The sequence below is a fragment of the Balaenoptera acutorostrata genome, chromosome 5 (assembly GCF_949987535.1).
Source record: "Balaenoptera acutorostrata chromosome 5, mBalAcu1.1, whole genome shotgun sequence".
Lineage (NCBI taxonomy): Eukaryota > Metazoa > Chordata > Mammalia > Artiodactyla > Balaenopteridae > Balaenoptera > Balaenoptera acutorostrata.
This window is the reverse complement of record NC_080068.1, coordinates 100,212,460-100,238,479: the sequence shown is the minus strand read 5'-3', so window position 1 is coordinate 100,238,479 and position 26,020 is coordinate 100,212,460. Positions and strand designations below refer to the sequence as shown.

Sequence of the window (26,020 nt, the reverse complement as noted above, 5' to 3'; positions counted from 1 at the left end):
ACTCAGTTTCCATGGTTACTGATGATAATGTTATTATTCATATATTTAATATACCATGGAAGAGTCACCTACTTTATAGTTAAATAAAGTTTCACATATTATTGTCCATTTCAGTATTTTGTAACTTTTTCGGAATGAAACGTATTTAGAAACATGAGGCATGTGAGAAATGTAAATTGGGCAACTATGCTAAGAACACTGTAATGTTACAAAGAGTGACCACACAGAGCAGAGGCATGTTGATGTAACCACAGAGGAAAAAACTGTAAAATCCAAATTTCTAACCTCAAGACCAAAAAAGCATTAAGATTCACATAAGCTTTACATTTTCATATTCCTATTCCTAGTTTTGAAAGAGAAGGAAGGAAGGAAACTAGTATTTATTCCTGTCTACTACGAACCAGGCACTACACTAGGTATTCTTTTCACATCTCTCAGTCTTTGTGGTAAAAGATGCTGGCTCTAAACATCCCCTTTTTACTGATGGGGACACAAGCTTAGAGAAGTTAGTAGTTGCTCATGACTCATCAGTTACTCAATGCTGGGCCAGACTGTCTGATCCTTCCCACCAGGACAATGGTCTTCAAAAGCTTTCCCCTCTCACAAATCAGAGGGGGGGGTGGTCTCACCTGTAAGCAGTAACTAAGGCTAGCTAGGTCATGAAGACAGAGACTCTCAAATGAGATGGAGGAGGAACCCTGTATTAAGCGCTCCCTAGGAGAGTCTGATGCCAGCCGCCGCCCACCTCCCAGCCTAGCACCTGGTCCTCACTTTACAGATGATGCCCAGGAGGCCAAGGGACTTGAAGAAAATAAAAGTACAGGCTGAGCTAGCACAGTGGCAATGTGGTTGTCCTTGACTCTCAGTGCTAGGCCTTTTCTATTCTTCTACACAGCCTCCTGCATTATTAACATTTGTTTACTGGCCAAAGCAAAGTTCTGGTCCAAAACCATTTGGGAAAAAAAAATGTACATATAAAAAGTACAAATATTATATAAGTATATTATATAATACTCATTAAAAAGATAAACAGCATTAGTTTATGCATTAAGGGCCAAAGTGTGAAAGAAACTGAATGATTATCCCTATTCTAAAAAATCTATGCAAGTGATTACTTAGCTCAACTACAAGTAGTAAAAATAACTTAAATGTTTAAAATAGTTCATAATTTAAACTTACCTTAAGCCATAGCAAGGCAGTGTGAAGAGCCTGAACAGCGCCAGGAAAACTCTTAAAGGAAGCAGGGTGAACACATACAGAAATGCATCCAGGCACAGAAAGATTCCAAAAACCATGAGCTGGATTTTAAAAGCAGAGAAGAACATAAAAAACAAAATGTAAAATAAATATTCTTTAAAATATTACAGATGAAAATTTCAAACAATCAAGGAATTTCTAAACTTTGTAGGAAATTCATTTCTGATAACTTATCTATGGGAATAACAAGTTAGTACTTCTCCTTGTGTATACAAGCCATATTCTAATGAAAAATCCCTTTTCAAAATGCAAGTTTGTAGTTCTTCTTCCAGAGCCTTTGGTTTACCACCTACACAAGTCAATTACTCAAAACACAAGTTGCCCTTGACCACAGCATCTGATGTAGCTTTCTGGGTACTTCCTCAAACTTTAGAGATATTATAGAAAACCTTTCAGATAAAACTTGTAAAGTCTATCCTTACTCTTATGTAAAGAGATTACTAATTTTAACAAAATTTCATGTATACTTTAACTTGCTGTACAAAGAAGGCATTATTCTTAATTGGAGGAATAGCTGCTAATATCTGTAATGTTTCCCCCTTTCTTGTATACTTGCCATATAAGGAGGACAGAATCTTTTGATGGCTTAGAGAAGTAGCCATACCCAGGCTACTAAACTCCACGATTTTAAGAGTGGTGACTTTCTGTATGTCTGACACACAAACACGGTATGATATATACACCCTCACACACAGCACTTGATGTATTCTTTGTCAATAAACTGTCCTACATATATATATTAAGCAGTTAAAATCCACACTGTTACTGGCAGAATCGCATCCCTCCCCACCAAATTCAGATGTTGAAGGCCTAACCCCTGGTACCTCAGAATGTGACTGTATTTGGAGATGAGAGTTAATTAAGTTAAAATGAGGTCATTAGGGTGGGCCCTAATCCAATATGACTGGTATGCTCATAAGAAGAGGAAGTTTGGACACAGACAAGACACAGAGGGAAGACAATACAAAGACACAGGGAGAAGACAGCCACCTACAAGCCAAGGAGAGAGGCCTCAGAAGAAACCAACCCTGCTGACACTTTGATCCCAGACTTTTAGCATCCAGAACTGTGAGAAAACAAATTTCTGTTGTTTAAGACACCCAGTTTATGGTACTTTGTTACTGCAACCCTAGCAAATCCTTGCTTTACACACAAAGGAGTGCTATAAAAGACTCAGCAAGGTCCACCTAAAGCTAGTGGTCCTTACTTATTACTCTCCTGTCACCAAGAATCCTTTCCCTGTTTGCTGGTGATCTGTTGTTTACACTCCAAAGGCAGAAAATGACAGAAACCTGACATTCCCAGAAGGTATTTTGCTGTGTCCGCGTAAGTGGCTGTCCTTCTCGTGACCTTACACTGGGGATTAACACATCACTCATGCATCAGCATTTACTAAGCCGTTAATACGGGCCAAGTAAGACGCTCCGCCTGGCGGGCACAGAGCCAGGCAGGACCTCATGACGGGGTTCCTGCCCTCAGCAAGCTTATTCGCATTTTCACAGATAGAGACACCAGCATGCAGATAAAGGAGGTCAATGCAGAGGTAACGGTTGCTATGACAGCACTAAGTATACAAGGACCAGGGGAGCCCTGAGAAAGAATGGCCAACCCAACTTTGGGAGATTTAGAAAAAGCTCCATAGAAGAGGAGACTCTTAATGACATCTGAGATGAGGGCTACTGACACCTGGAGAGGGTAGACTGGGCGGGGGTGGAGGGGTGGGAACAGGGGAAGGAAGCTTTCCAGGGGAGGAAGAAGCATGAGCAAGAACACCGATGAGAAAAGTAATCATAACAAAAACTGCCTCTTAAAGAATCAAACTTTCTTTTAAAGAACAGTCACCTTTCTTAGGCTTAGAGGAATCTGTATTAGTATCATGGTAAACAACTAACAAAAGTCTAATGGGCCTTCCCCTTCACTTTTTTTTTAATTTTTCTTTTTATTGAAGTAGAGTTGATGTACAATGTTGTGCCAATCTCTGCTGTGCAGCAAAGTGACTCAGTTATACACATACAAACATTCTTTTTTCATATTCTTTTTTTTTTGTTAATTAATTAATTAATTAATTGATTTTTGGCTGCTTTTGGTTCTTCGTTCCTGTGTGCGGCTTTCTCTAGTTGCGGTGAGCGGGGACTACTCTTCGTTGCAGCACATGGGCTTCTCATTGCGGTGGCTTCTCTTGTTGCAGAGCACGGGCTCTAGGCGCATGGGCTTCAGTAGTTGCGTCATGCGGGCTCAGTAGTTGTGGCTCGCGGGCTCTAGAGTGCAGGCTCAGTAGTTGTGGCTCGCGGGCTCTAGAGTGCAGGCTCAGTAGTTGTGGCGCACGGGCTTAGTTGCTCCGTGGCATGTGGGATATCTTCCTGGACCAGGGCTCAAACCCGTGTCCCCTGCATTGGCAGGCAGATTCTTAACCACTGCACCACCATGGAAGCCCTCTTTTTTCATATTCTTTTCCATTATGGTTTATCACAGGATACTGAGTATAGTTCCCTGTGCTATACAGTAGGACCTTGTTGTTTATCCTCCCCTTCACATTTTAAACCAGCCCAGTAAACTCAGTGGGCAAAAAAAAATCTTCCCCCACAGTATGCTGACCACATAAAGACCACCTGGAGCTGTCGATACGACAGATCTCAATATTAAAATGGAAGGAGGGACTTCCCCGGCGGTGCAGTGGTTAAGAATCCGCCTGCCAATGCAGGGGACATGAGTTCGAGCCCTGGTCTGGGAAGATCCCACATGCCGCAGAGCAACTAAGCCCGTGTGCCACAACTACTGAGCCTGAGCTCTAGAGCCCGTGAGCCACAACTACTGAGACTGCGTGTCACAACTACTGAAGCCCGTGCGCCTAGAGCCCATGCTCCGCAACAAGAGAAGCCACCGCAATGAGAAGCCCGCGCATCGCAAAGAGGAGTAGCCCCCGCTCGCTGCAACTAGAGGAAGCCCGCGCGCAGCAACGAAGACCCAACGCAGCCAAAAATAAATAAATAAATAAAATTTTAAAAATAAAAAATAAAATGGAAGGAAAGCAAGTGGCTGTGATCTAAAGAAACTTCAACTAGGCGGAAAGAAGGCATCCATCTATGTGAGAACATGCAATATACAAGTGAAGCAATAGAGATGCCTTTCAGGGTTTAGAAACATGGAAAAGTGACCCAACTCCTCTATCTACTGTTCAGGTGTTAACTTTTTTCACAAAGCACAGCATTCTCTTAAATTCTTTACAAATGAAAATGAGGAAACTTCCTAAAAAAGTAAACAAGATGTAATCCTGAAAACATTCATCCTTGAGGGAGGTAAAGAAACCCCTGCTGGGCTGAGTGTGAGCCTGGCGCCCTACTGGGCGCTGGAGGGCATCTCATTTAATTTACCTGGTGATCCAGGAGTCTGAAGGAGATGTGCCAAGAGGGACCCCTGTGTCCTCCGTCCTCCAGGCGAGTGCTGAGTGCTGACTACTTAATCCCCCATCAGCTCTTGAGCTAGTGATTTTCATCCCTGCTCAGCACACGAGGAAACCACAGCTCTGGCGGCTGAACACCTGCCCAAGGCTGTGGGTCAGAGTGAAGGAACTGGCCTTCACGCCTAGGTCTGTCTGCCTCAGGGCCCTACATGTTCTCTTTGAAGCAGTTTAAGCACAGCAAAAAGATCTTACTCTCTATTTTTGCTAGGCACAGGAGTTAACGTAATTTTCTTTGTGCTAACTTGTCTTTTGCCAATTTGCCTAGTGTCATAAAAAATGCAGAAATAAAAGGCATTTAATGAATCAAATTTACAAAAGGCATAAACATTTCACATATATAGATTTACTGCTAGCTTTGAAAATGTTATCTTAATAAAATTAAAAGGTTTGAGTATATATTATTAACAAGAATAATGTGTACTTTCACACCTTCAGTTAATTTGTATGGCATCTTGATAAAATAGGCAAGTACTATTTCCTCTTCACTTGGACCAAATAACCATAAAGCATTCAAGCAGTCTTAAGTAACAGCTAATGAAATCTGCCCTGAAATATAATAGGTGTGACTATAAAGCAATGAAATTGGTGTCATATGCCACCCTGTTTCCCTTTTGAGAAACACAAAAATCTCCTTTAAATGCCACTTGAAATTTCAAAATAAATACCATGTTGTGGCTAAAATCAAAGAAGCCCCATGCTTCTGGAACACGCCTCTTTAAATCACGGGTGAACATCCGTCCTATCAGTTGATAGTCGTGCCTTGTGCACTGGACCCTTGTTGCTCTCTCACCCCATTTCCCCATTTCTCTCCTCCTCTGCTACTGCTGCTCCAGCCCCGCCTCACTTTATCCATCTTGAAGAAGGCGGTATCTTACTTTAGCTGAATCTCACCTTTACGGGGGGTGGGGTGGGAGAGGCCTTATAAATATGTCATCTCTTTGAACTGGCCATTACATGAATAACAGAATGCAGAAAACCGAAGCATAATGAAGAAGCTTCAAGAAGAAACCTCACACTGGAGTTTTTGGCTTGTACCTCTTTTCCATTCCATGTTATTTTCCCGGGGATGGAAGACAAAATGCTACAGAAGGTTTTGTGTGAAAACTTTCCAGAGCTAGCTCAGTCTTTGATTTGTTCCTCCTTCTCTCTCTTAACGAAACATGTACTGCATGCTCTAATGTTCCCTGGTCTTTCTGTCTGGCGGGAGATCTTGTGTGGAAGGGCTTCAGGAGCCTTTTACGGGTACTGGGCAATACGGCCAGGCACTGGCCAGGTGCTGTGCACAGGGCCTGAGGGCCTCCGTCCATCCTCACCTCCAACCCGAGCACGCCGCCCCTGCCCCGACTCTGCAGTGAAACTCGGGAGCTTGCCCAGTTCCTGAGCAGTAGGGGCAAGGCCAGTAGGTCTGCAGAAGACATGGCTTTGAAAATGAAGCACTATTTCTACTGAAGACACCTGTCACTCAACCTCAACCTCGCCACTGGATTTGGCCTTATATGTTTAAAAAAAAAAAAAAAAAAAAGATTTAACAGAAGTTTTTAATAACTGAACATCAATATTAAAACTACAACAATTCTGTAACACTTCTGGTCAACAAAACATCACATGCTAGTGAAAATTTCCACAACCAGCTCTTACCACACTCGTTTTGAACCTAATACTATTGCTCTTAATCATATGAAAAATACTAGCCTCAAAAGAAATAAACAAATAAAATGCCAGCCTCTCTCTGTGGAGAGTGGAGCAAGGTTTCTTAACCTTTTAAAAATGTTTCCTTTTTTGACAAAAATCTCCTGCCTTCCTTTTAATGCCATTTGAAATTTCAAAAAATAAAATGTTATGGCTAAATTTAAAGCACAGTGATTCTGGAATATGCCTCTTTGAGTTGCACAAACCATCTTCCGGCAATTCTGAATCCACCTCCTCCACCATGACCGCCAAGTAGTGTCCAGAGCTGAGGGCGGCTGCTCTGGGGTGGGAGTTGGGAAGCAGTAGTAAAGCAGGAAGGGTGTTTTCTTTCCTTCCCCTGGTCTCAGTTTATAAAGCTCTGGGTCTACTCCTGTAAGAGCAGAACCCGCGTCCTGCTTAATTCTACGCGGGGGTTAAAAGGTCATTTAGGAAGGACATCTTCCCCAAGGAATTCAAATCTAGTGAGCGGGACCCAGACTGCAGAGCAAGGGCCGGATGAAGGATGTGCTCTGGATGCGCTAAGATCAGGTCTGAGCAGCGAGCTGGGGGCGGGGGGGTGAACTCGGGATGGGCACCTGGGGGAGGGAGGAACGGAGTTAGCAAAGATCTCCCACCAGGAGACAAGATGGGCACTAGCTGCCACCAGGCACAGAAAGGAGGAACAGCATTTCAAGCGAAGACAAGAGCGTGCTCAGGTGCAACGTGAGAGGGAGGCTGTGTGGCCAGAATGTAATCATCAGATGAGAGGGTCAGGAATCAGCTCAGTTAACCACTAAGGGGCACAAATCTTCATCCTGTGTTCTGGAAGTTCTCAACAAACTCACATGCGGGGATCAATTAAAAGGATGTCAAGGAGAATGGGTTATCAGTAAGGAAGTTTACAAATGACTGACTTTGAAAGCAATTACTGCTTCAAGGTCATCCCTATAATAAAATAATTTTTATTCATCTGAATTCAAAAGTTCATACCCCTGGGAAGTCTACACTCTAGGAGATGGTAAACAAAGGGATTACAAGGAGCCAAGTACTTTTATGACAGGCAAAGTCACATAAACGCATGTGCGTACGGAAAACAAAGTAATTTTGATAAAAGGCTTCATAACAATCAACTTATACCTGACATATTTAACACAAGGAATAAATTTCTTTGGAGGTAAATAAATATATTGAAGATTTTAATCTGTAGAAAGACTGCACATGGAAAGATCTTGAGATTTTCCTACTTCTCTTATTTTTAATCATTGTTGAATACTGTAATATTCTAAGCACTTGACCTATATTAACGTACTTAGTCCTTACAACAACCCTTGAGGCGGGGGCCATTACCTGGTATTTTGCGAGGACCAACAGGGCTGTGATGTACAAGGCTGGGTGTGCCCGCAGGGCCCTATGGCACATGTGCCAGGTCTCAGCAGCTGCTGCAGGCCACAGTCACACACCGCCTAGGCTCAAATCTGCTCTTTTTAGGGAGTGACCAGCAGCACTGCAGCAGGAACAGTTAAGAAGGAGAATACTAGTCTGAGGGAGACATCACAGGGGCCTGATACAGCACAGTGGAAAGAGAGAGGAAGAGAAAGAGTTTAGACTGTCTCCAAAGCTAACGTGACAGAAATAAGTTACTGATCCAAAAAGATAAACATAAAAGATAAAAAGATAAACATAGCCCCACAGTGCCAAGATCACAAATTGTCTTTTAAACACATCAGTGAATGGGATGGAAGCCTGAAGTCTTTGGCTGGTTGCCCTAGAACCATGTGATGGGTCCTATGTGTCTAAGAGGTACAGGGCCGACAGCAGGCCAAGGAAGCCCCGGATGCCTGGGCCATCCCCCATCACCTCCAAGCCCCACCTCTGAAGTGGGCTATTGGTGCCCCCGCCAAAATGGATCTGCACTCCCCCCCTCCCCACGCCAAGAAGCGTTAGGAAAGGTAAGACAGTCACACAAGACACGTGGAAGCTGCTGTCACCACTGCCGCAAGCCAGGGGCGACAAGCCTCAGAGAGGCCAGGAGGAACACCAGCCAAGGCTGCTGAGATGCTGAGATGAGCAGATACCCTAGGCTTTCTGGTGTCTTAGTAGTCATGTGGTGGGACATCTTGAGTCAGGGTGTGTCACAAACAAGAGCTGCATCATGAGAACAATTTAGGGGGATGATTCCCCACACGTTTTCATGAAAATTAGAAACCGAGCAGGATGCCCAAGAAATCACTGCCATAAACAGATCTAAGTACTCTCTATTAGTTTCACAACAAAATCTCAGGACTGTTTTATTGAAATAAAGGTGAAACATTGGCTATAACTACATTTTCTTAATATACACTTACACTGTGAAACAACAAAAAGGCTTTATATATTTTCATTAAGTTCATTATTTTGAAAGGAACTTTTTGAATTATTTTTTCCTAAATGTTATTACCCCTTCCAACTCTCAAAAAAGCAGAACTAAGTTCCTCCACTAGAGATGTAAAGTTTCCCTTCTGTGAATGTTTCCATTACTCCCATTTCCTCTGCCCCTCGTCAGCAAACTCATTCCCATGGTCATGGACTACCCACCCTCCTGAGATGACCTAGTCCAACTGCCTAATCTTAGACGAAGAAAGGCAAAGCCAAAGGAACACCATGATCGGGCTACTGGGCTCTTCCCTCCGGACCCAAGAGAAGCTAAGGTTGTTCACCTCGACCCCAAGACTCCCCTCTGTGACAGTAACCTCTCCCTTCCAATAATAACAAAGTCTATGACCCAAACACAATATTCTATACCTACTGTCATACTTATATCTTCAACCTGATGAATTTAAGTAGTTCTATTTAAGACTAAGCAGTTGGGGCTTCCCTGGTGGCGCAGTGGTTGAGAATCTGCCTGCCAATGCAGGGGACACGGGTTCGAGCCCTGGTCTGGGAAGATCCCACATGCCACGGAGCAACTGGGCCCGTGAGCCACAATTGCTGAGCCTGTGTGTCTGGAGCCTGTGCTCCGCAACGAGAGGCCGCGATAGTGAGGGACCCGCACACGGCGATGAAGAGTGGTCCCCGCTTGCCACAACTAGAGAAAGCCCTCGCACAGAAATGAAGACCCAACACAGCCATAAATAAATAAAATAAAAATAAATAATAATAATAAAAAAAAAAATTAAAAAAAAAAAAAGATATCCTTTTAAAAAAAAAAAAAAAAAAAAAGACTAAGCAGTTGAATTCAATTTTCTAAAAAAATATATTAAATAACTATAACATACAAAGCATGGTAATGATGAAATAAAAGATTGTCAAAAAGCATAGAATTATAAGGTAAAGTCAAAAATATATTTTCATTTTAGTTCTACCTCTTATGATATACGCAAGGTTACATAAACATATGTAACTACAGAAAAGTAATTTTGATAAAAGACTTCATAATGATCACAACCTACATATGACATGTATTTAACACGAGGAATAAATTTCTTAAGAGGTAAAATTAATCAACTGATTCTAATCTGAAGAAAGAGCGTACATATGGAGGGATCTTGAGCTCTCCCTGCTTCTCTTATTTCTAATCCATGTTGAACATTGCTATGTTTCAGAGGCAGAGCTCTGAGGGGTGGATAACCCGATTATCATTCTTAATCAGTTTCTCCCTTTGTTGGAAAAGCGTGATATTCACTGGCCTAGTCTCCTGTGCAGCAGGGATGGCTGTGTGACTCAGTTTGGCCAATAAGACATAGCGGAAGGAAGCATGCTGGGGCACCTCTGGGAAAGCTTTTAATTCTTTAGAAAAGGGACAGTGGAAAAGGTGGCACTGTCCATCTCCTCTTGTTTCTGATTATAATGCAGATGTAATGCCCAAGGTTGCAGCTGTCATCTTCCTATTAAAAGGCAGCAACAAGAGGACTGAGAGCCAATTTGCCAGCAATGGTGAAATAGAAAGATAAAAAGGACTTGAGTCCATGCTGGCCTCATTAATCCGCTGGAACAATTAAGATCTCCTTCCTCTTCACTTGTTAAAAATTTTTTCAAAAACCTTTTTGTTTAAGTCACCATTAGGTATTCTGTTACCTATACAGCTAAAAGTATTCTTGAGAAATAAATTTTAATTTCCTCCCAAAGCCAGTCTAAACTCCTTAGCCTAACCATTCAAAGTAACCTGGATCCAGCCCAACCTTCCAGTGTACCTGTCCTTTCTTGTGTGTTCCTAACAATTTCCCACCTCTGGATCTCCCTAGTACAACCACCCCTTGTCCCCGCCACATACGCCGTAAGATGTACAGAAGTGACTTCTTTTTCCTCATCACCTTGCCATTACCTTCACGAGTCTTAGTTTATCTCTCTACTCCCACACTGTAGAAGTGCCTGGAACATAGTGAGCACTCAAAACAAAGACTGAGGAAATTAATACATAAATGCATGAGTGAGCTGTATCTCTCTAAATTAGTATTTAAATACATTAGGGGATTTTAGAAAATATTGGGTTGGCCAAAAAGTTCGTTCCGGTTTTTCTGTAAGATGTTAAGGAAACATGTAACATCTTATGGAAAAACCCGAATGAACTTTTTGGCCAACCCAATACCATGGTGAGCATTTCTTTACTACTTCCTGCAGTTTGGGATTCACTCAGATGACAAAACTAGCCCTTGGACAAGGGATGATTTTGTACATGGTGTGGGGTAAATTGTTCCTATGGGGTCAAAATGCAGAACACACACTGGCACGTTTCAACCAAAACATGGGTTGAAGATGAGATCTGTCTGGGCGTCTATGTGGGACGGCAGAGTGTGGCAGGAAGAGGACACGGAACTTTCATGGTATTTATACCTCAGGAGGCTGCTGATGGGATTTAATGTTAATTCGTTTCAGGTGCTCAGGACAGTGCTGAGCATCTAATCCTTATTTGATAAATGCTACTCGTTTTATTAGTAACACAGAAATGGATGCCAGAGATGGGATGTAACTGGCCAAGCCAAGTGGGGTATGGAGCAGTGAAAATCACTCACCAGGAATTTCCTCTCTGGGAAACTGGTGATCCCCTGCCCTGGTTCCACCAGCACCTGATTAAAGCAACCATTGTCTATCCTAACTGTCAGCTCCAGCCACGTGCCTGCTGAGGTCAGACTTGAGGGCTCAGCAGAAAATGTCAGGGTGTAAGGTATGTTATCTCTATGGCCATTAGCTAAATCCTCATGAAAGAGATAAGCTTTACCCTAAGACAGTCTGGCTAAAAAGAGGGAAGAAAACAGTTTTCCCTAAAGGCTCTTTCCGCAGGAGGTCAGCAATCCAAGAGGGCTGAGAGTCAGAAAATCATGGCGCTTGCAGGGTTAGAAAAGTTGTTTATTAGCTAGCGAAGAAGGAAGATGAAAGTATAGCAGGAGATGAAAGAGGGACACAGGAGAAGCTTGAAAATCAGTCCGTTCCCAATCACTTCCTGCTGTACTCAGCCCAAGATGACAGCTACCCCTATTGCAAATGAGACTTCCACTGGAATGCAACCTGGGGACAAGAAACCTTTCAAAATTTTTCTTGTTCTCCCAGGGCAAGGCATTCCCAATTTGCTGAAGAGAGGCTTGTAAAGATTTTAAAACACTTACAGAAGGCTTACCACAGAAGAAAATTAGTCCAGGCCTCACAGTTAATAAACTGTGGGGCCAAGATTCAAGTCCAGGCAGACTGGCTTTAGAGTTCATGCCCTTAACCCACTTTGCTATCCTGGCTCTCAGTTCAGGATGCACAGTTCAGCCTCCTCCTTGTATGGAAGAGAAAAACACAGCCCCCAAAGTGGACCATGTAAGCAGTTAGCAGCAGATCTAGGACAAGAACCCAAGAGGTGTGTGTGGGCACAGGGGAAAAGGGACTGTGGAGGAAAAGAGGAAATGTTGCCCCAAAGCCAACAAAATGCTCCAAAATTTCATACGTTTACATAAGATTGAAAAGTTCAAATGTAAAAAAGTGCTAATAATTGGAAATACTATTTTAAATATATAAGCAATTCACCTCTATTAAATGTCAAGTATAATGTGTTTATCCACTGACACAAAAAACCTGGGATTTTTTTTTTTTTTTTTTTTTACAATCACTAAACAGGTTTGGTAAGAGATACTAAGCTGACCTTTCTCCTGACTCTAAAGTATAAGCAGTAATGACACGCTTTATAGTGTTTGCAATCCCTGTAGATGCAAAGTGCTCTTTAATTATCAACTCTCTCTTCCTGCAAAGGTTAGGTGGAAATATATTAGCACTTACCCAAAAAAAACAAGAACAATAAAAAAATGAGTAAGGTATTACATATTAGAATAGACAAACACAAAGGAAACCAATAAAAAATAAATTAGATTAGCGTGAATATCTAGATAGCCTCTCACCTCTCACAATAAAAGTCTGAAGTGGGATCCCCACATATCAAATAAAGGCCTTAGAGAGAGCAGAGTGAATTCATGCCGTTATGAGAGACATTTAAGCCTGGAATTAAACTGAAATCTAACGCTGCTTTCCTCTGTGCTTCACTTAGTCTTAGAAGAAATTACTCTAAACTGAAAAAGAAGACATTCTTTCGTACATTTTAAGCAGTAAAATTGCTAAAGTGTTGTTCTAAGAATGAAATTTCTTAAACAGGCCTAAAGCTAAAAGCCTCTCTCATGGGAAACAGGATTAGAATAATTACAACTGTGCATGAGCAGTGCCCATTCAACTTTTCTGACGTTAATACGTTTTACACACATAGAAGTGAAACCTAAGTTTTAAGAAAAAATACTTACCCTTAGCACAGGCAATGAATGCAATCTGATACTTCTTCTATTCTTTAATTAAAAAAAATAAATCCTAATTGATCAGTAACTGTATGGGTGACTCCACCTATCAGTGGTCCTGTAACGGATCACAGTTTGAAAAACAATGGTTTATACTGCAGTCCCAGAAAGACCTGCAGGGATTTCCCCCAGAAGACAATTTAATACGATAACGAACATGAAACGCTTACAAGTTTCTGTGAGAAATCTACCCAGAAACCTGGTTGTGATTTCAATGTCGCTAATAAAGAGAGAAGGGTGGGAGTATTGAACCTGCCTCTGATGAGGTGACAGGATTACGAGAGGATGCTGCCACCACGCACTATTTCTGCCACAGGTGGGATGATAAAACGGGTCAGACGGACACCTCTCCGTGTCGAACCAGCTTCCCGGGCGTGTCCATAAAGTCTGCCTGTGACTGCAGGCAAATCCCTCTGTGCTCTCCCAGAGCAAAACGGGAGTCCAGGGCAGCTCAGACAGGTGGGCGGATGAGGCCGGCACTGTCCCAGACAAGAGTCCAGGCTGCAGAGGTCCATGCCTCCAGCAGTGTCCTCACGTTTCCAGCCATGGCTTATCATTGGTAGAAAAAAGTGAGCTTTGAAAAGCAGGTTGAAGTGTTTTAAGAAAGACACAAGACTTACCTTAAAAAGACTTTTTTTTTTCTCAAGCAAAAGAAACATCACCCCCTAGGTCCCCCCAGGACAAAAATCTTAAAGCGACTCCAATACACAGAATAAGGGTGATGTTGCACCTGGGGAGGAGTGCTGCCGAGGGTGCCCCCCCACGCCTCCACCTCCCTCCTCACCTCCAGCCCTTGGCCCCTCCACAGAACCCTAGAACTCCCCAGAAAAGCAGCAACACAATAATAGCTACGCATGTTTAATGATCCTGACCGAAGGCAACGAGCTGTTTCATTGTCTCAAACGTCTGCTGGCTCCCTAGCTCTCTAAATCTCACCCGAACACAGAACCTCCCAAAGCTTCAGCACACGACGATGCGCCGCTAAGAACCTCCCGAAAGCAACATCTCTCAAAACGGGCATCCTTCCTTCTCACTGTACCACACCTCCTGTTGTGATAATACACGGAGAAAGCAAACCAACTCAACTCTCCTGATACCAACTCCAATAGTAAAGTATGATTCCAGAGAAGCGACTGGGACATTACAAGTTTTACGTTACTATAAAAGTATGAAAACGTGCTTCAGTATAGCTAAAGCTGAATTATTTCTTAATTCTTTCCTTCCTGCTCAGACTCGTCAACTCTATCAATGCAGACAGAAAGAGCGGCCTTGATTTCGTATCTGACTGGTCTTGATGGCCTGGGACACAATCAACGGAGCACGCGATGTGCAAAGATTTAATGCCGCTATTACTACGTTTATCCTATGCTGAGATGTTTTCTGTGATGAAGGTGAAACAAATTGTCTTTTTTCTTTGAAGAAACTGTTTTTAAAAATGAGGGCTTTCTGAGAAACTGAAACCTTAAAAAAAAAGGGTGCAATTAAATAATTTATATTACGCTGAATAGGAAAAAAAACTGCTTCTAGTAAAACAAAACTGAAGAGAACTAAAGGAATAAGTAGAGAGCAATTCCTTGAAAAAGTTATTTGGGTGGGACACAAATGGGAATACGGTAAGTTTAATAAGTAGCAAAGTTACAAATCATTGGATCTTACACTAAAAATACACTTTTTAAGACTCTTCCTGAATGGGAATTCCTACTCCCCCAATATATTTAATTATTTATGATCACGTTATTTCCAATATTTTAAAAACGCAACTCAAGCTGTTCACAATTTTTTTAATAGAATTAACATATTGACATAATTTTCAAAACGACGAGTTAAAAAAAAAAAAAGTACCTTTTCCAATTCTCTTGGTATTCGCATACAAGTGTATACTCTTTCTCTTCTTTCTGTATACTTGGCCTCATTATGTTCAAGGAAGTACCCTCTGGTTAGTTCAGCACTGAGGAACCTCAACAATGAAAGCTCTACAGGAAAAAAAAAAATGACAAAACAAAAAGAACAGTATTTATCAAGGAACTTCCATGCTAGCTGGTGCTACAGGTAATGTATATGTAAAACAACAAGAGAATAAAACAAAGTAATCTACATTTCTGTGCCCAGAACTGAACTGCACATAAACCACCAGCAAAGACTGTTGAGAAAATTGCTGTTCTGTGTGATATAAACTGAAAAAGTCACAGGAATATAAAAGGGACGATTACTATGAGCCAGAATAGTTAGAAAAGTGTTTTGTGAGAGTCTAGTCCTGGGTGTTACAGGTGATACAGGACCTGGACTGATGGAGAGATGAAGGCAGGTAAAAAGAGTAGATACCAAGTATATACAAAATGGAGATACACACACACACACACACACACACACACACACACACACACACACACACACACACAATCAAAAGGGAGCCAAGTCACGTAACAGGCATTGCTTCAGTCCAAGAACTATCCTGGGTGAGGTACACAGACACCAGTGCAAATTCTTCCTTCTTCAGCCTCAGAGATCCTGCAAGTATCTAAATAATGCCATTTCCCCAGGTGAAGGCTTCCCAACATGATGGTAATTACAAGTTATACAAAACAGAACCTCAATCCGATCTGAAAGACCTCCCTTTCCTTGGATTTGTCCACCTGTTTCCTCGGTTCCTCTGAGGCAAATTCACCCACAGTCATCTCATCTCAGCTGAGGAAAGAAAGGCCAAAGGAGGTGGAATACTTTCCACTTGGCTGTACCTGGAGGACTTGAGATGAGAAGTAAGGCTGTTAATGCCTGATCCCAATTTTTCCACTGTGTGACACTTCTCTGACAGCCCACCACCTCGGTGACCTCTCAGTCCCCAACTTCACAGACATCCCTACTTCTACTCTCTAGGAGGACGTCCTCTCTTCCAGAACTCAGCATACCAAAGGTTTCAAATTGTCCTCTTTGCTCTGAGCTGGCCTCGTGGTCCTTTTACCAAATACAGTATTGGTGTTCCCTCCAAAAAATGACAAAGAGGGGAGGTTGATTTCATTTACGAGTTATCGACCCTCATAGTTACGTCTTATGTGATGCTAGGATTTAAAGGTTGCAGGGATGGGGAACAGTGTATAGTCCAAAATACCCTTGAAAAGCCCTTAGGAAGACTCAGAAGTGGACTTCTTATCTCCCAGTGGGCCTAAAAACAGCTTACTTCCCCAACACTGGGACAGATCACTAGTTCTTTGAGCGTCAGGTGAAGTGGCTTGCTTATGTATAGAAGTTATAGCTTCCCCCAAAAAACTACACACATTTTTTTAAAATACAAGATTCATAATCCATTTGGAGAGTCAGTGATACCATGAAAGCTGTCTGAAACAGGAGTCTGAAACAGATGGAGAGAAAACCCGACTTCCACCTACTGCAGCCCAGCGCAGGGGCAGGCCAAATCATCCAGTGCACCACGAGCACGGTACTCTCAGTACATTTATGGTTGAAGCCATGTACACATGAGGTAAACTTCACGGTATATATTAATAGATGTTCAGACTAAAAGGCCTTAGTATAGGGACTTCCCTGGTGGCGCAGTGGTTAAGAATCTGCCTGCCAATGCGGGGGACACAGGTTTGAGCCCTGGTCTGGGAAGATACCACATGCTGTGCAGCAACTAACCCCGTGCGCCACAACTACTGAGCCCACGTGCCGCAACTACTGAAGCCCACGCGCCTAGAGCCCGTGCTCTGCAACAAGAGAAGCCACCGCACCGCAACGAAGAGTAGCCCCTGCTCACCTCAACTAGAGGAAGCCCGCGTGCAGCAACGAAGGCCCAACGCAGCCAAAAATAAATAAATAAATAAATAAATAAATATTTTTTAAAAAAGCAAATTAAATTAAAAGGTTGAGACAGCTGTATGTATGGTGAGGCCACTCAAGGTGGCTGTTCTCTTGCTCTCTGTACTTCCCCTGCCCAGCCAGTGCCTGCTTCACCTACATCTTAGGCACAGGAGTGATCTTCCTGTATACTTGCCTCAGGCCCCAGCCAGTGACTGTTCTTATGAAAGGGGTGGTGAGGGGTGTGCCCCTCTGCTGGTTTCCCTGGTAACTAAGGAGGCCACCTGAGGTCAATTCCCCTACAACTGGTAATCTCCCCTTCCCCCTGGGAGAGAAGACTCCCGCCAGGTCCTGCCTGCTGTCAGCCACACACGGTGGGGTGTCGCTCCAGGACCGTGCTTCCCATGTGTAAGATCCCCCGTCCATTAAACTACTGATGTCTCTGTCGCTGAGTCCAGGCTCTTTCTTCAGTCTTGAAGCTGGGCAAGCACAGGGTTTGTAGGCCTGCAGGGTGCAGCCCAACACTGTACCCTTGTTTACTTAGAAAATTATCCTCTATAATCGTGCCTTCCCTGGTGCCCACGAGATGACCGAGCTTCCACCATAATAAGGGTTTTGTTATGATGCACAAAGAGAGCACAGGATTAGCAATTAGAAGAAGGAAGTTCTGGCACCAGCTCTGTCACTCATTAGTGCTGTGACCCCGCTCGACTCATAGATCTCAATATCACAGGAGAGGAAACCAAGGCTTGGAGCAGTTTTACAACACCTGTTACCTGCTTGCCACCCACAAAGGATGTTCGAGGGACTGAAGAGAGGATTTGAATGAAAGGATATGAAAACTGCAAAGCATGACACAATGCTTGAACTACTGACTAGTAATTTCACACGATCTATAGTATTAACCAATTCTAGTTTGGTGGTTACCTAATGTTTATTGCTATTTCTGCAATCCTGTTTCCATGGATAAAAGGTAACACATCAAGTAAGCATATTTAACAAACTATATAACTTAAGTAACTAATTTTCCTTAAGTTATAAAATATAAACCTATGAAAGTGTTTTAACCATATTGTAAATATGAATAAGTGTCGTGTCAGGATTTTGGGAAAAGTTATGATATTTCATTCCTTCTTAGCAAGAGTCACTTTCATTTGTTATGCCAAACATCTGTCTTTATAGTTTAAGTGCAAATTATTTTCCAAAATAAAATAATCCAATTGTTTATTTTCTGAATACTGTTTGAACTCTTCAGATGTCAACCAACTTTAGTTCATTTATCCAGATCTCACCAAGAAGAAATATTCAGTAAAAGTCTTTTAAAAATATAAGTATTTTACTATTTATCAACAATTATAATAGAAACGAGCTTCTACATTTAAACAAGTTAGTCTTGCCAATCATGAATATTTAACACTAGGAAAATAATATCAATCATAAATCTGGATCAGTTCTTCCAGATTATTTTTATTTATTTATTTATTTATTTATTTATTTATTTATTTATTTATTTATGGCTGTGTTGAGTCTTCGTTTCTGTGCGAGGGCTTTCTCTAGTTGTGGCAAGTGGGGACCACTCTTCATCACGGTGCGCGGGCCTCTCACCATCGTGGCCTCTCTTGTTGCGGAGCACAGGCTCCAGACGCGCAGGCTCAGTAATTGTGGCTCACGGGCCCAGTTGCTCTGTGGCATGTGGGATCTTCCCAGACCAGGGCTCGAACCCGTGTCCCCTGCATTGGCAGGCAGATTCTCAACCACTGCGCCACCAGGGAAGCCCTTCCAGATTATTTTTAATCAATATTCATCTACCACAGAATTGCCTTGTGATCCAGTATCTTAAATTGAGAAAAAGTACAGTATAAATGGTTTCTTCCTCATCCCTAAATGAAGAAATATTATGTTTAATTATCTTCTGAGAGAGCTTGTTTTAGAAATAAAAACCCAGTATAAAAAAGTATTAATTTGAAGTAATGAGTAATCATAAATATATTTACATGTTCAGTAATATGTCTAAATATATCTTTCTTAAAATAGCATTGACCATCAAAAAAACTGTAAAGTAATATTGGTTAACTGCTAGGAAAATACTATGAAACATGCAAATCTCCAGTCTTAAATAATGCAAAAATTTAATAGGCTTTACTAAAGTTACACTAAAATATTAGTTACAAGTTTATTACACAAATACAAAGGCACACCCTTGTACAAGGCCAATTAGGAGTCAATGACAGCAATTTTGCTTTCCTAAGTCAAATACAGTAAAGGTACCAGTTGAACTTTTAAGGTCCTCAAACTGTTTATAAATAATCTCATTTAGGGAAGTAAAGAATAGGTAGAATATTCATAAATTTATAGATGGAAAACAGATACAAAAAGAGTAGTGACTTTTTCCAAGGTCATAAGGTTACAAAGTAAGGACTAAAAATGGGAACAAAATATCATTAACCTGACAGTCAATGATACAGTCTTTCCAAAGACCTCTTTTATGCAAGCATTCCCCAAAGTGGGCTGCAAATGAGCTGCTAGGACTGAATTTTGGAGGGTAAACTAGGTGGAAGTAAACATCTTAAAAAGGTCAAGATACTGAACCAGTCAAAGATCAAAATAAATAACTTTTCATTGCTTGTTTAGTTTACAAGTACTTTTTAAGTAAAGCAAGTGAGACTTTCAAAAGGAGAGCAATCGTCTGTCAGAAGAGAAGAAGCTAATTTTACTCTATCTGTATCTGGGTTGTGTTCACTCCAAGTAATTTCTCAGGCAGTTTTACAATTATTCTTATTTTCCTTTGTAAATGAGAAACTGATTTACTCTAGAGCATAATTTTCAGAATCACAGCCTTTAATCATCCATCAGGATAAGTTTGGGGCCATAAGGATAACTATGTAACATATTACAGAGGATCAGGACTGGTTAAATGAGAATGTATTTTAATATTCAAAATGTTAAATTTTCAAATACACAATGGGACATAGTGAATATGAACAGTTAAAACCTTTGTCCCACTCAAAATCTTTTGTGGGAGCTGCTAAAAAGGAGATCAGTTGGTTTTTCTGAGTCTTAGTCTTTCTTCCTGCCTCTGTTCATTCTCTTATGGAGGTAAAGCAAGAGGTTTAAAATGTAAAGAAAGAGAAGAGAAGCACAAGGGATGGATACCAAGTTTAAGCTCCAGAGTGACGAGTCACCACCTAAAAAGGAACAAAATGGGCCCATGGCACTGCTACAGTCAAAAACCATACTGTTCACCCATACCTTACGTCAAGTTCTTTTGTTTTACAAGCAATACCTATCCCTATGCATACTCCAATACCTGCATTATATAGGTATTGTTTCATCCTCACCAGTAGGTGTTGCATTTATTTCACACCAAGTCTTCTACTGTTAAGTCTCCAGTCACTAGAGCCAACTTAGATACTTCAGATACTAAACTATTTAGTAGTGGAGTTATGAAATAGAGCCAAATGGATTAGGCAAGCATAGAGTCTACGAAGCAATTGAACAACTGAACCAAGCCAAGAACAGATTGCCTAATTCTTAGTCCAAAGTTGACTTGCTGGACCTAGATTCCTAAATGGGAATATGGCTATACAGAAACTCTCCCACTTAGAACTTCTACAGACCTGTGAAGTGGGGCACAAGCATGGAAACACAGTAATATGTACTTTTTTTTTTTTTTTTTTTTTGGCCGTGCCATGCAGCTCGCAGGATCTTAGTTCCCTGACCAGGTATCGAACATATGCAGAGAAAGCAAAAGCATGGAGTCCTAACCACTGGACCACCAGGGAAGTCCCAGTAATATGTACTTATCTGGTCTTATATCAAAAAGGACAATAGAAATTGGTCATATTTTTAAGAAGAGGAAAAAAAGAAGACAGAAGAGATGAATCTGCGGTTCTTGATGACTACTATACCCAGAGTTCAAGACAGGTGACCACATAAGGCAACGGTGGAATACACAGTGACCATCATGAGTGACAGAATGAAACCAGGAATGATGAGTGGGATATCCATTCCTATCTATGTTAAGGTTTAAGTACTAGAACCTGAGAAAAGTCTCAGCCCACTGCCAGGCTACACATAAGTCAGAGGGAGTTCAGTGAACAAAGTGATTAGAAGAGTTTGAAAGGAGAAACAAAAAGAAAGCTTCCCCTTGACGTAGCTGTATATATACAAACTAATATACATAAATATTCTACAAACATATAAATGAACACAAACAGGTATAAAATAAAAACAGGAACCTCAAACATTACATTTTGAATTATTTTACTTGGATTCAGAGGGTTTGGATAATCACCTAATCTGTATATTCATTTACGGGACCCTAGATGGCTAGGGCAGGCCAACAAACATCTAATTTATAAGAGTCCTAAATTCCTTGGGAGAAATGATGACGGGGACTTTGGAACTAACTGATGGTTCACGCCACCAAGACACTAAAATTATGACTTTCAAAAGGAAAGACAAAGGTTGCCCTAAATTGGCAGGGGACGAGGGGAAGACTAGAGTATCAGAGGCAGCACCAGAATATAAAAAATGGACATGTAACACCTTAAGAGCAAGCACCTAAGCTTGGAAGAGATTCGATTCAGGAAGAAATACTTCTCACATGACACTAGGTGGCGCCACTCCAAGGCCCTCTGGCCCAGGGCAGCCCCTAGGTAAGAGTTTTCTAAATTCCAGACAGGAGAGGAAGGAAAGGATGCTGAGCCGTGGAAGGGAGCAATGCTGCAGGGTTAGGGTGAACGCAGAAGCCACTCAGCAGCCCAGGGCATTTCAGAATGACTGAAAGAATTCTAATCTCCAGTGAGGATGCCCTGACCAGTGCGGCATCAGAGTTGTTGAGTGGGCACTGGCAACGGCAACGGCAAGAGCTGTGTAACTAGCGGAGAAGAGACAGACACCCGGGGGAAAGGACAAAGGGCCCATGTGCAGGCCCAGACACAACAACGCTGGCTGGTGACTCCAGCTGAAATACTCCTGGGATTCTCACCTAAGTCCTCATCCCCAAGAGCTGCCACGGTCATCTCTCCTCAACATAACGGACAGCATTGGGGAAACAATGACTACCCTAAAGACTAAAGCCGGAAGTGTGTCACTGATAACGACTTCCTGCAACTCTGGGTTAAAAGCCCAGCTTCAAACATGTTAAGTAAACCACGCTCCGTAACCCATGATGATGAAGAATGCACAGGCGGCGTGAAGTCTATGGAAGTCCACAGTACCAGGTATCCAGACCCATGACCAGCAGGGCCACGGAAGGGGTGCTAAGGGTTACTCCAGGAGCCCAACATCTGTGATCATCAAAAGGCACCTGACAAGTTCATTTTTTGTGCATGCAAACAATAACAAAGGCTTTTATAATGGTGGCTTTCCTAAAACTCATAAATATTTCAAAGAAATTAGAGTGAAACCTGGCTACATTTTTTTCTGTTTGCACCAGAGTGCTTTTAATTTTCAAGTCCAAGTAAGTAAACAGACAGCTGAGAGATTTAATACTTTGTCTTACTTAGATCTGACCAATTTAGAAAGTAAATACTCTCCCAAGCAAGTGTTTAACTGACAACTTAGAGTTGAGAATTTCTAAGTGGTTCATTGAAAAAGACAAAACAAGGCACAGTCTGTACTTAATTTTTCAAAGATAAAGACCTCTTCAAAGTCTAACTTACGTCTACTTCTGATAATTAGCAAATCAATCAGGATCTTACCTGATCAGCCTTAAGTTAGCATTTAAGTACTCCCACATCTTCAATACCTAAGTGCAATCAATGATGCAGTAAGCCTTAGTACTTAAACACTTATTTGCATGAACTGCAGGAAATAACGGCTAATGCAGCTCCTATGGTGTACCAGAAGCAATTTTTTAGTTGGGAGAAATTAATGTAGTTATGGGTCTGTTCCTGCTCAAAACTTAGAATTATTTAAGAATTAAAATGCTGTTATCACCCTATATTCAATGAAACATACATCTCAGTCTTCCCCTTTTTTAAGCTTAATACACGACTGCAATATGAATACAAATGCAACTTTTAAAAACAAGAATAAAGTCCTATCGCTTAAAGAAACAACATTGTAACAATATGCTTAAAACCGGTCATTGAAAGTAGGATCCACAAGTGCATCTTACGCAGCCTTTTTCTTTTTTTTCAAAGTGGCTTAAGTTTCGGTTTAGGAAAAGTTCACAGGTAACATTTGCAGGAGTGCTAAATATTTATGTTCTGGGCAAAACGACTGAACTTTACGGTCATTATTACCACCTTGTTATCTGCAGCAGAAGAACACAAATTCAGAGGGCAAGTTAACATGTTTCGATGACTCAAGTTCGCTTAAAACAGAACAAAAGTCACCTTGGCACACAGATAATGAAATCAGTCTTGCCGTTTCTCAGTTTTGGGCTCCCTGAGACGTGGGGAGATGCTCGCCAACGTTATCGAGGCGGGAGGATACCAGGCGTTCTGTTTTGTTTTTAAAGACCTTTCAAAAGCAGGAAAGTGAGCGGGGACGAACTCCCCGGGCCGCAGCCCTCTCTCTCGGACGCACCTGGCCGGGCGTTTGCCGCCGGGGCCTCGGCGCTGCGCGCGGACCCGCCCGAGGAGCTGTCAGCGGCCGCGGAGCCTCGGGAGCTGCGGCGGCTCCACGCGCCCACACCCCGGCGGCCCCGGAGGCAGCGGCGGCCGCGGAGCTCGCAGCCGGCAGTCCCACGGCGCCCCCCGCCGCCCTCCGCTCCCTCGCCGCGGCCTAGCGCCGCCCGCCCGCCCTTCTCACCTGCGCGGCTGCGGCGCCGCTGCCGCCGGCGGTCGCTCTCGTAGAAGCCCAGTGTCTCCGTGTGCTGAGGCGCCGGCGGGGGCCCGTGACCGTCGCCGCCCGCCTGCTCCGCCTCTCCGCGGCCTTCCCTCTCCGGGATGTCGGCGCCGCCACCGCCGCCTTCTCTCTGGGCGGTCGCGTCGCCGACGCCCGCCATGTTCCGAGCACAACAAACCTTCCCCACCGCCTCTCTCCAGCCTCCCGCCCGGCCTCCGTCTCCGGCCGGCCCCCTTCCCGCCTCGCCCCGCCCCTCGGTGGAGCCCGGGCCGCCGCCGCCACCACCATCCGCGGCGCGCCGGCCGGCGCGCGCCATTAGCGTCAGCTGTGCGTGAGAGACCGCCGCCGTGACGGCCGCCGCCATCTTCTTCCTGCCGTCGCCGTAGCGCGCGCTGGCTTCCCGCGCCGTGCCGGGCTCGGCCGTCCTGGACCCCACGACGGGCTCCATTCCGCCGGGTCGCGCGGCCGGGGAGAGCGAGCGCCTCCGGGGCTCGGGTCGGGGCCCCGGAGGGAGCGGGGCGAGAGCGGAGGCGGTGGCGGCCGGAGGGTCGGCCGAGGCGCCCCGGGGCGGCGGCGGCCGCTGCGCCTGCTGCCCGCCGTCTACGAGGTGGCCGGCCGCTTGCCCGGGGCCCGTTTTGCAGGCTCGGTGCCCGGAGTGCGCCGGCGCCGCCCGCCCGGTCTTGGCACAGCTCGCGTGGCCGCGGCGCTGAGGGGCCGGCTCCAGATCCCCGACCCCCTCGAGGCCCGGCCCCATAGGTCCGCTATTTGGGCTCCATCTCCTCTGCATAGTTATGATCACCTGTCACATTCCCTGGCCTCTAGGTTTTTGTTGACAGCTTCCAAAGCACTTGGGCAAGGAGGAGCCCGGAGATGCTACCCAACAGGTGGGGGCGCGGAGGAGAAGCGATGGTCTCAGGGACTCAGCCCGAGGAGCAGGGTGCTTTATACGTTTTCCGCGCCCGCGGACAAACTAGATTGTCTTTCTGTATTAGGGTTCGAATACAGCTCTTGGCCGCCGTGGAGCCCTTGCTCCATCACCTGGGCGACCTCTTTACTTGGGGTGACTGTCCTTTGCAGCTCAGGCGTGTGACTCCGCACCGAGGGCGGTGCCGAGACCGCCGCCGCAGGGCTCCTGAAAGTGAAGATGCCCGGGGCTCGGGGAAGGGGCCGGGCACTCCATTTAGGGGAACCGTGGCAGGTCGATTTCTCTTCGGCCAACTTCACTTGTACCTCTGGTACCCTTTTGATTAGAAAACGGAAAACTGTAATTCTTCACTTAGCATTAAGCTGTCTGGAAATTACCCTAGACCTAAACTTGAGAGCCAGATATAAACGGGTGTGAATAGAGCAAAGTCGACCTCGTGTTGATTCATCAAAGACCTTGAGTGTTCTGTTGTCACTAGTGAGTACCTACCTGGTTGCAAACTCAGAGTGGGCTGTTTTGGGCACCGTGCTGAGGGCAGCCGCCTAACAGTCTTAACAGCAGGGTAAGAGACTGGGGCGAGGGACCAAGATGGACCAAAAAGGCCCCGTAGCTGGGAACTGACCCTCGGCCGCCAGAGAAAGGAGGAACTGATGCCTTTGGAACATCCTTATTCCCCTTCATAAAACGGAACAGTTCAGAGGATGACATTTCTAAACATTCCTGTGACCATGAAATTCTCTGTTTTGGTTATGTTTGGTCAAAACTGAGTCTTAATGAATCAATCAAAAACAAGTGCTCTGGTCAAATCTTCAGAATCATTTTGAAAATCAAAAGGTACTGAAAATTGTATGGCCTCTAAGATTCCTCTACAGCTCAAATTCTATTATTCTCTGATCTTTTATAGTGTAAAACCATCCCATTCTATTATTTACTGATTGTGAAGAAGGAAGTAGGCTTTTATTGCTTGTTTATGTCAGTTCCCAAGTGCTGTCTCACCACATTTATTGGCTTATGGCCCCTGCTTTTAACTCAACAGGAGCTGGAAGGGAAGGAATCTAAAATTCTGTTTCCTAAGGCAGCCAGTTGTAGGAATGGATTTCTCTCATTTTCTGTAATAGCCTGAGGAAGCACATGGTGTTCCAAAGGCTGTCTCTGTCCTTTAAAATAGTCAGCAAAGAGAGGGAGGGAGCAATGTGTCCAGGCCAGGTCTGAAGGTGTTATAGCAGAGGAGCAAAGCAGAAATGGGAAAGCTGAAGCTCTTGTAGCTTTTCATCAATTGGGTCTTTTCACTGGAGCTGCATTATTTTATCTGACGTTTTGTGAAAC

General features: G+C 43.6%; 1 protein-coding gene across 1 annotated transcript in view; it reads right to left on the bottom strand.

The window, feature by feature from the left end:
• TAPT1 (transmembrane anterior posterior transformation 1) overlaps positions 1-24,340 on the bottom strand; it is a 60,280-nt gene extending 35,940 nt beyond the window's left edge. Inside the window, exons 1-3 of the mRNA XM_057546904.1 lie at positions 23,734-24,340; positions 15,022-15,152; positions 1,180-1,298 (exon numbers count right to left, since the gene is read on the bottom strand). Coding sequence (XP_057402887.1) covers positions 1,180-1,298; positions 15,022-15,152; positions 23,734-24,217 — 734 coding nt within the window. The 5' untranslated portion in view covers positions 24,218-24,340. The remainder of the gene's footprint in view (positions 1-1,179; positions 1,299-15,021; positions 15,153-23,733) is intronic.
• Positions 24,341-26,020: the final 1,680 nt, after the last annotated feature.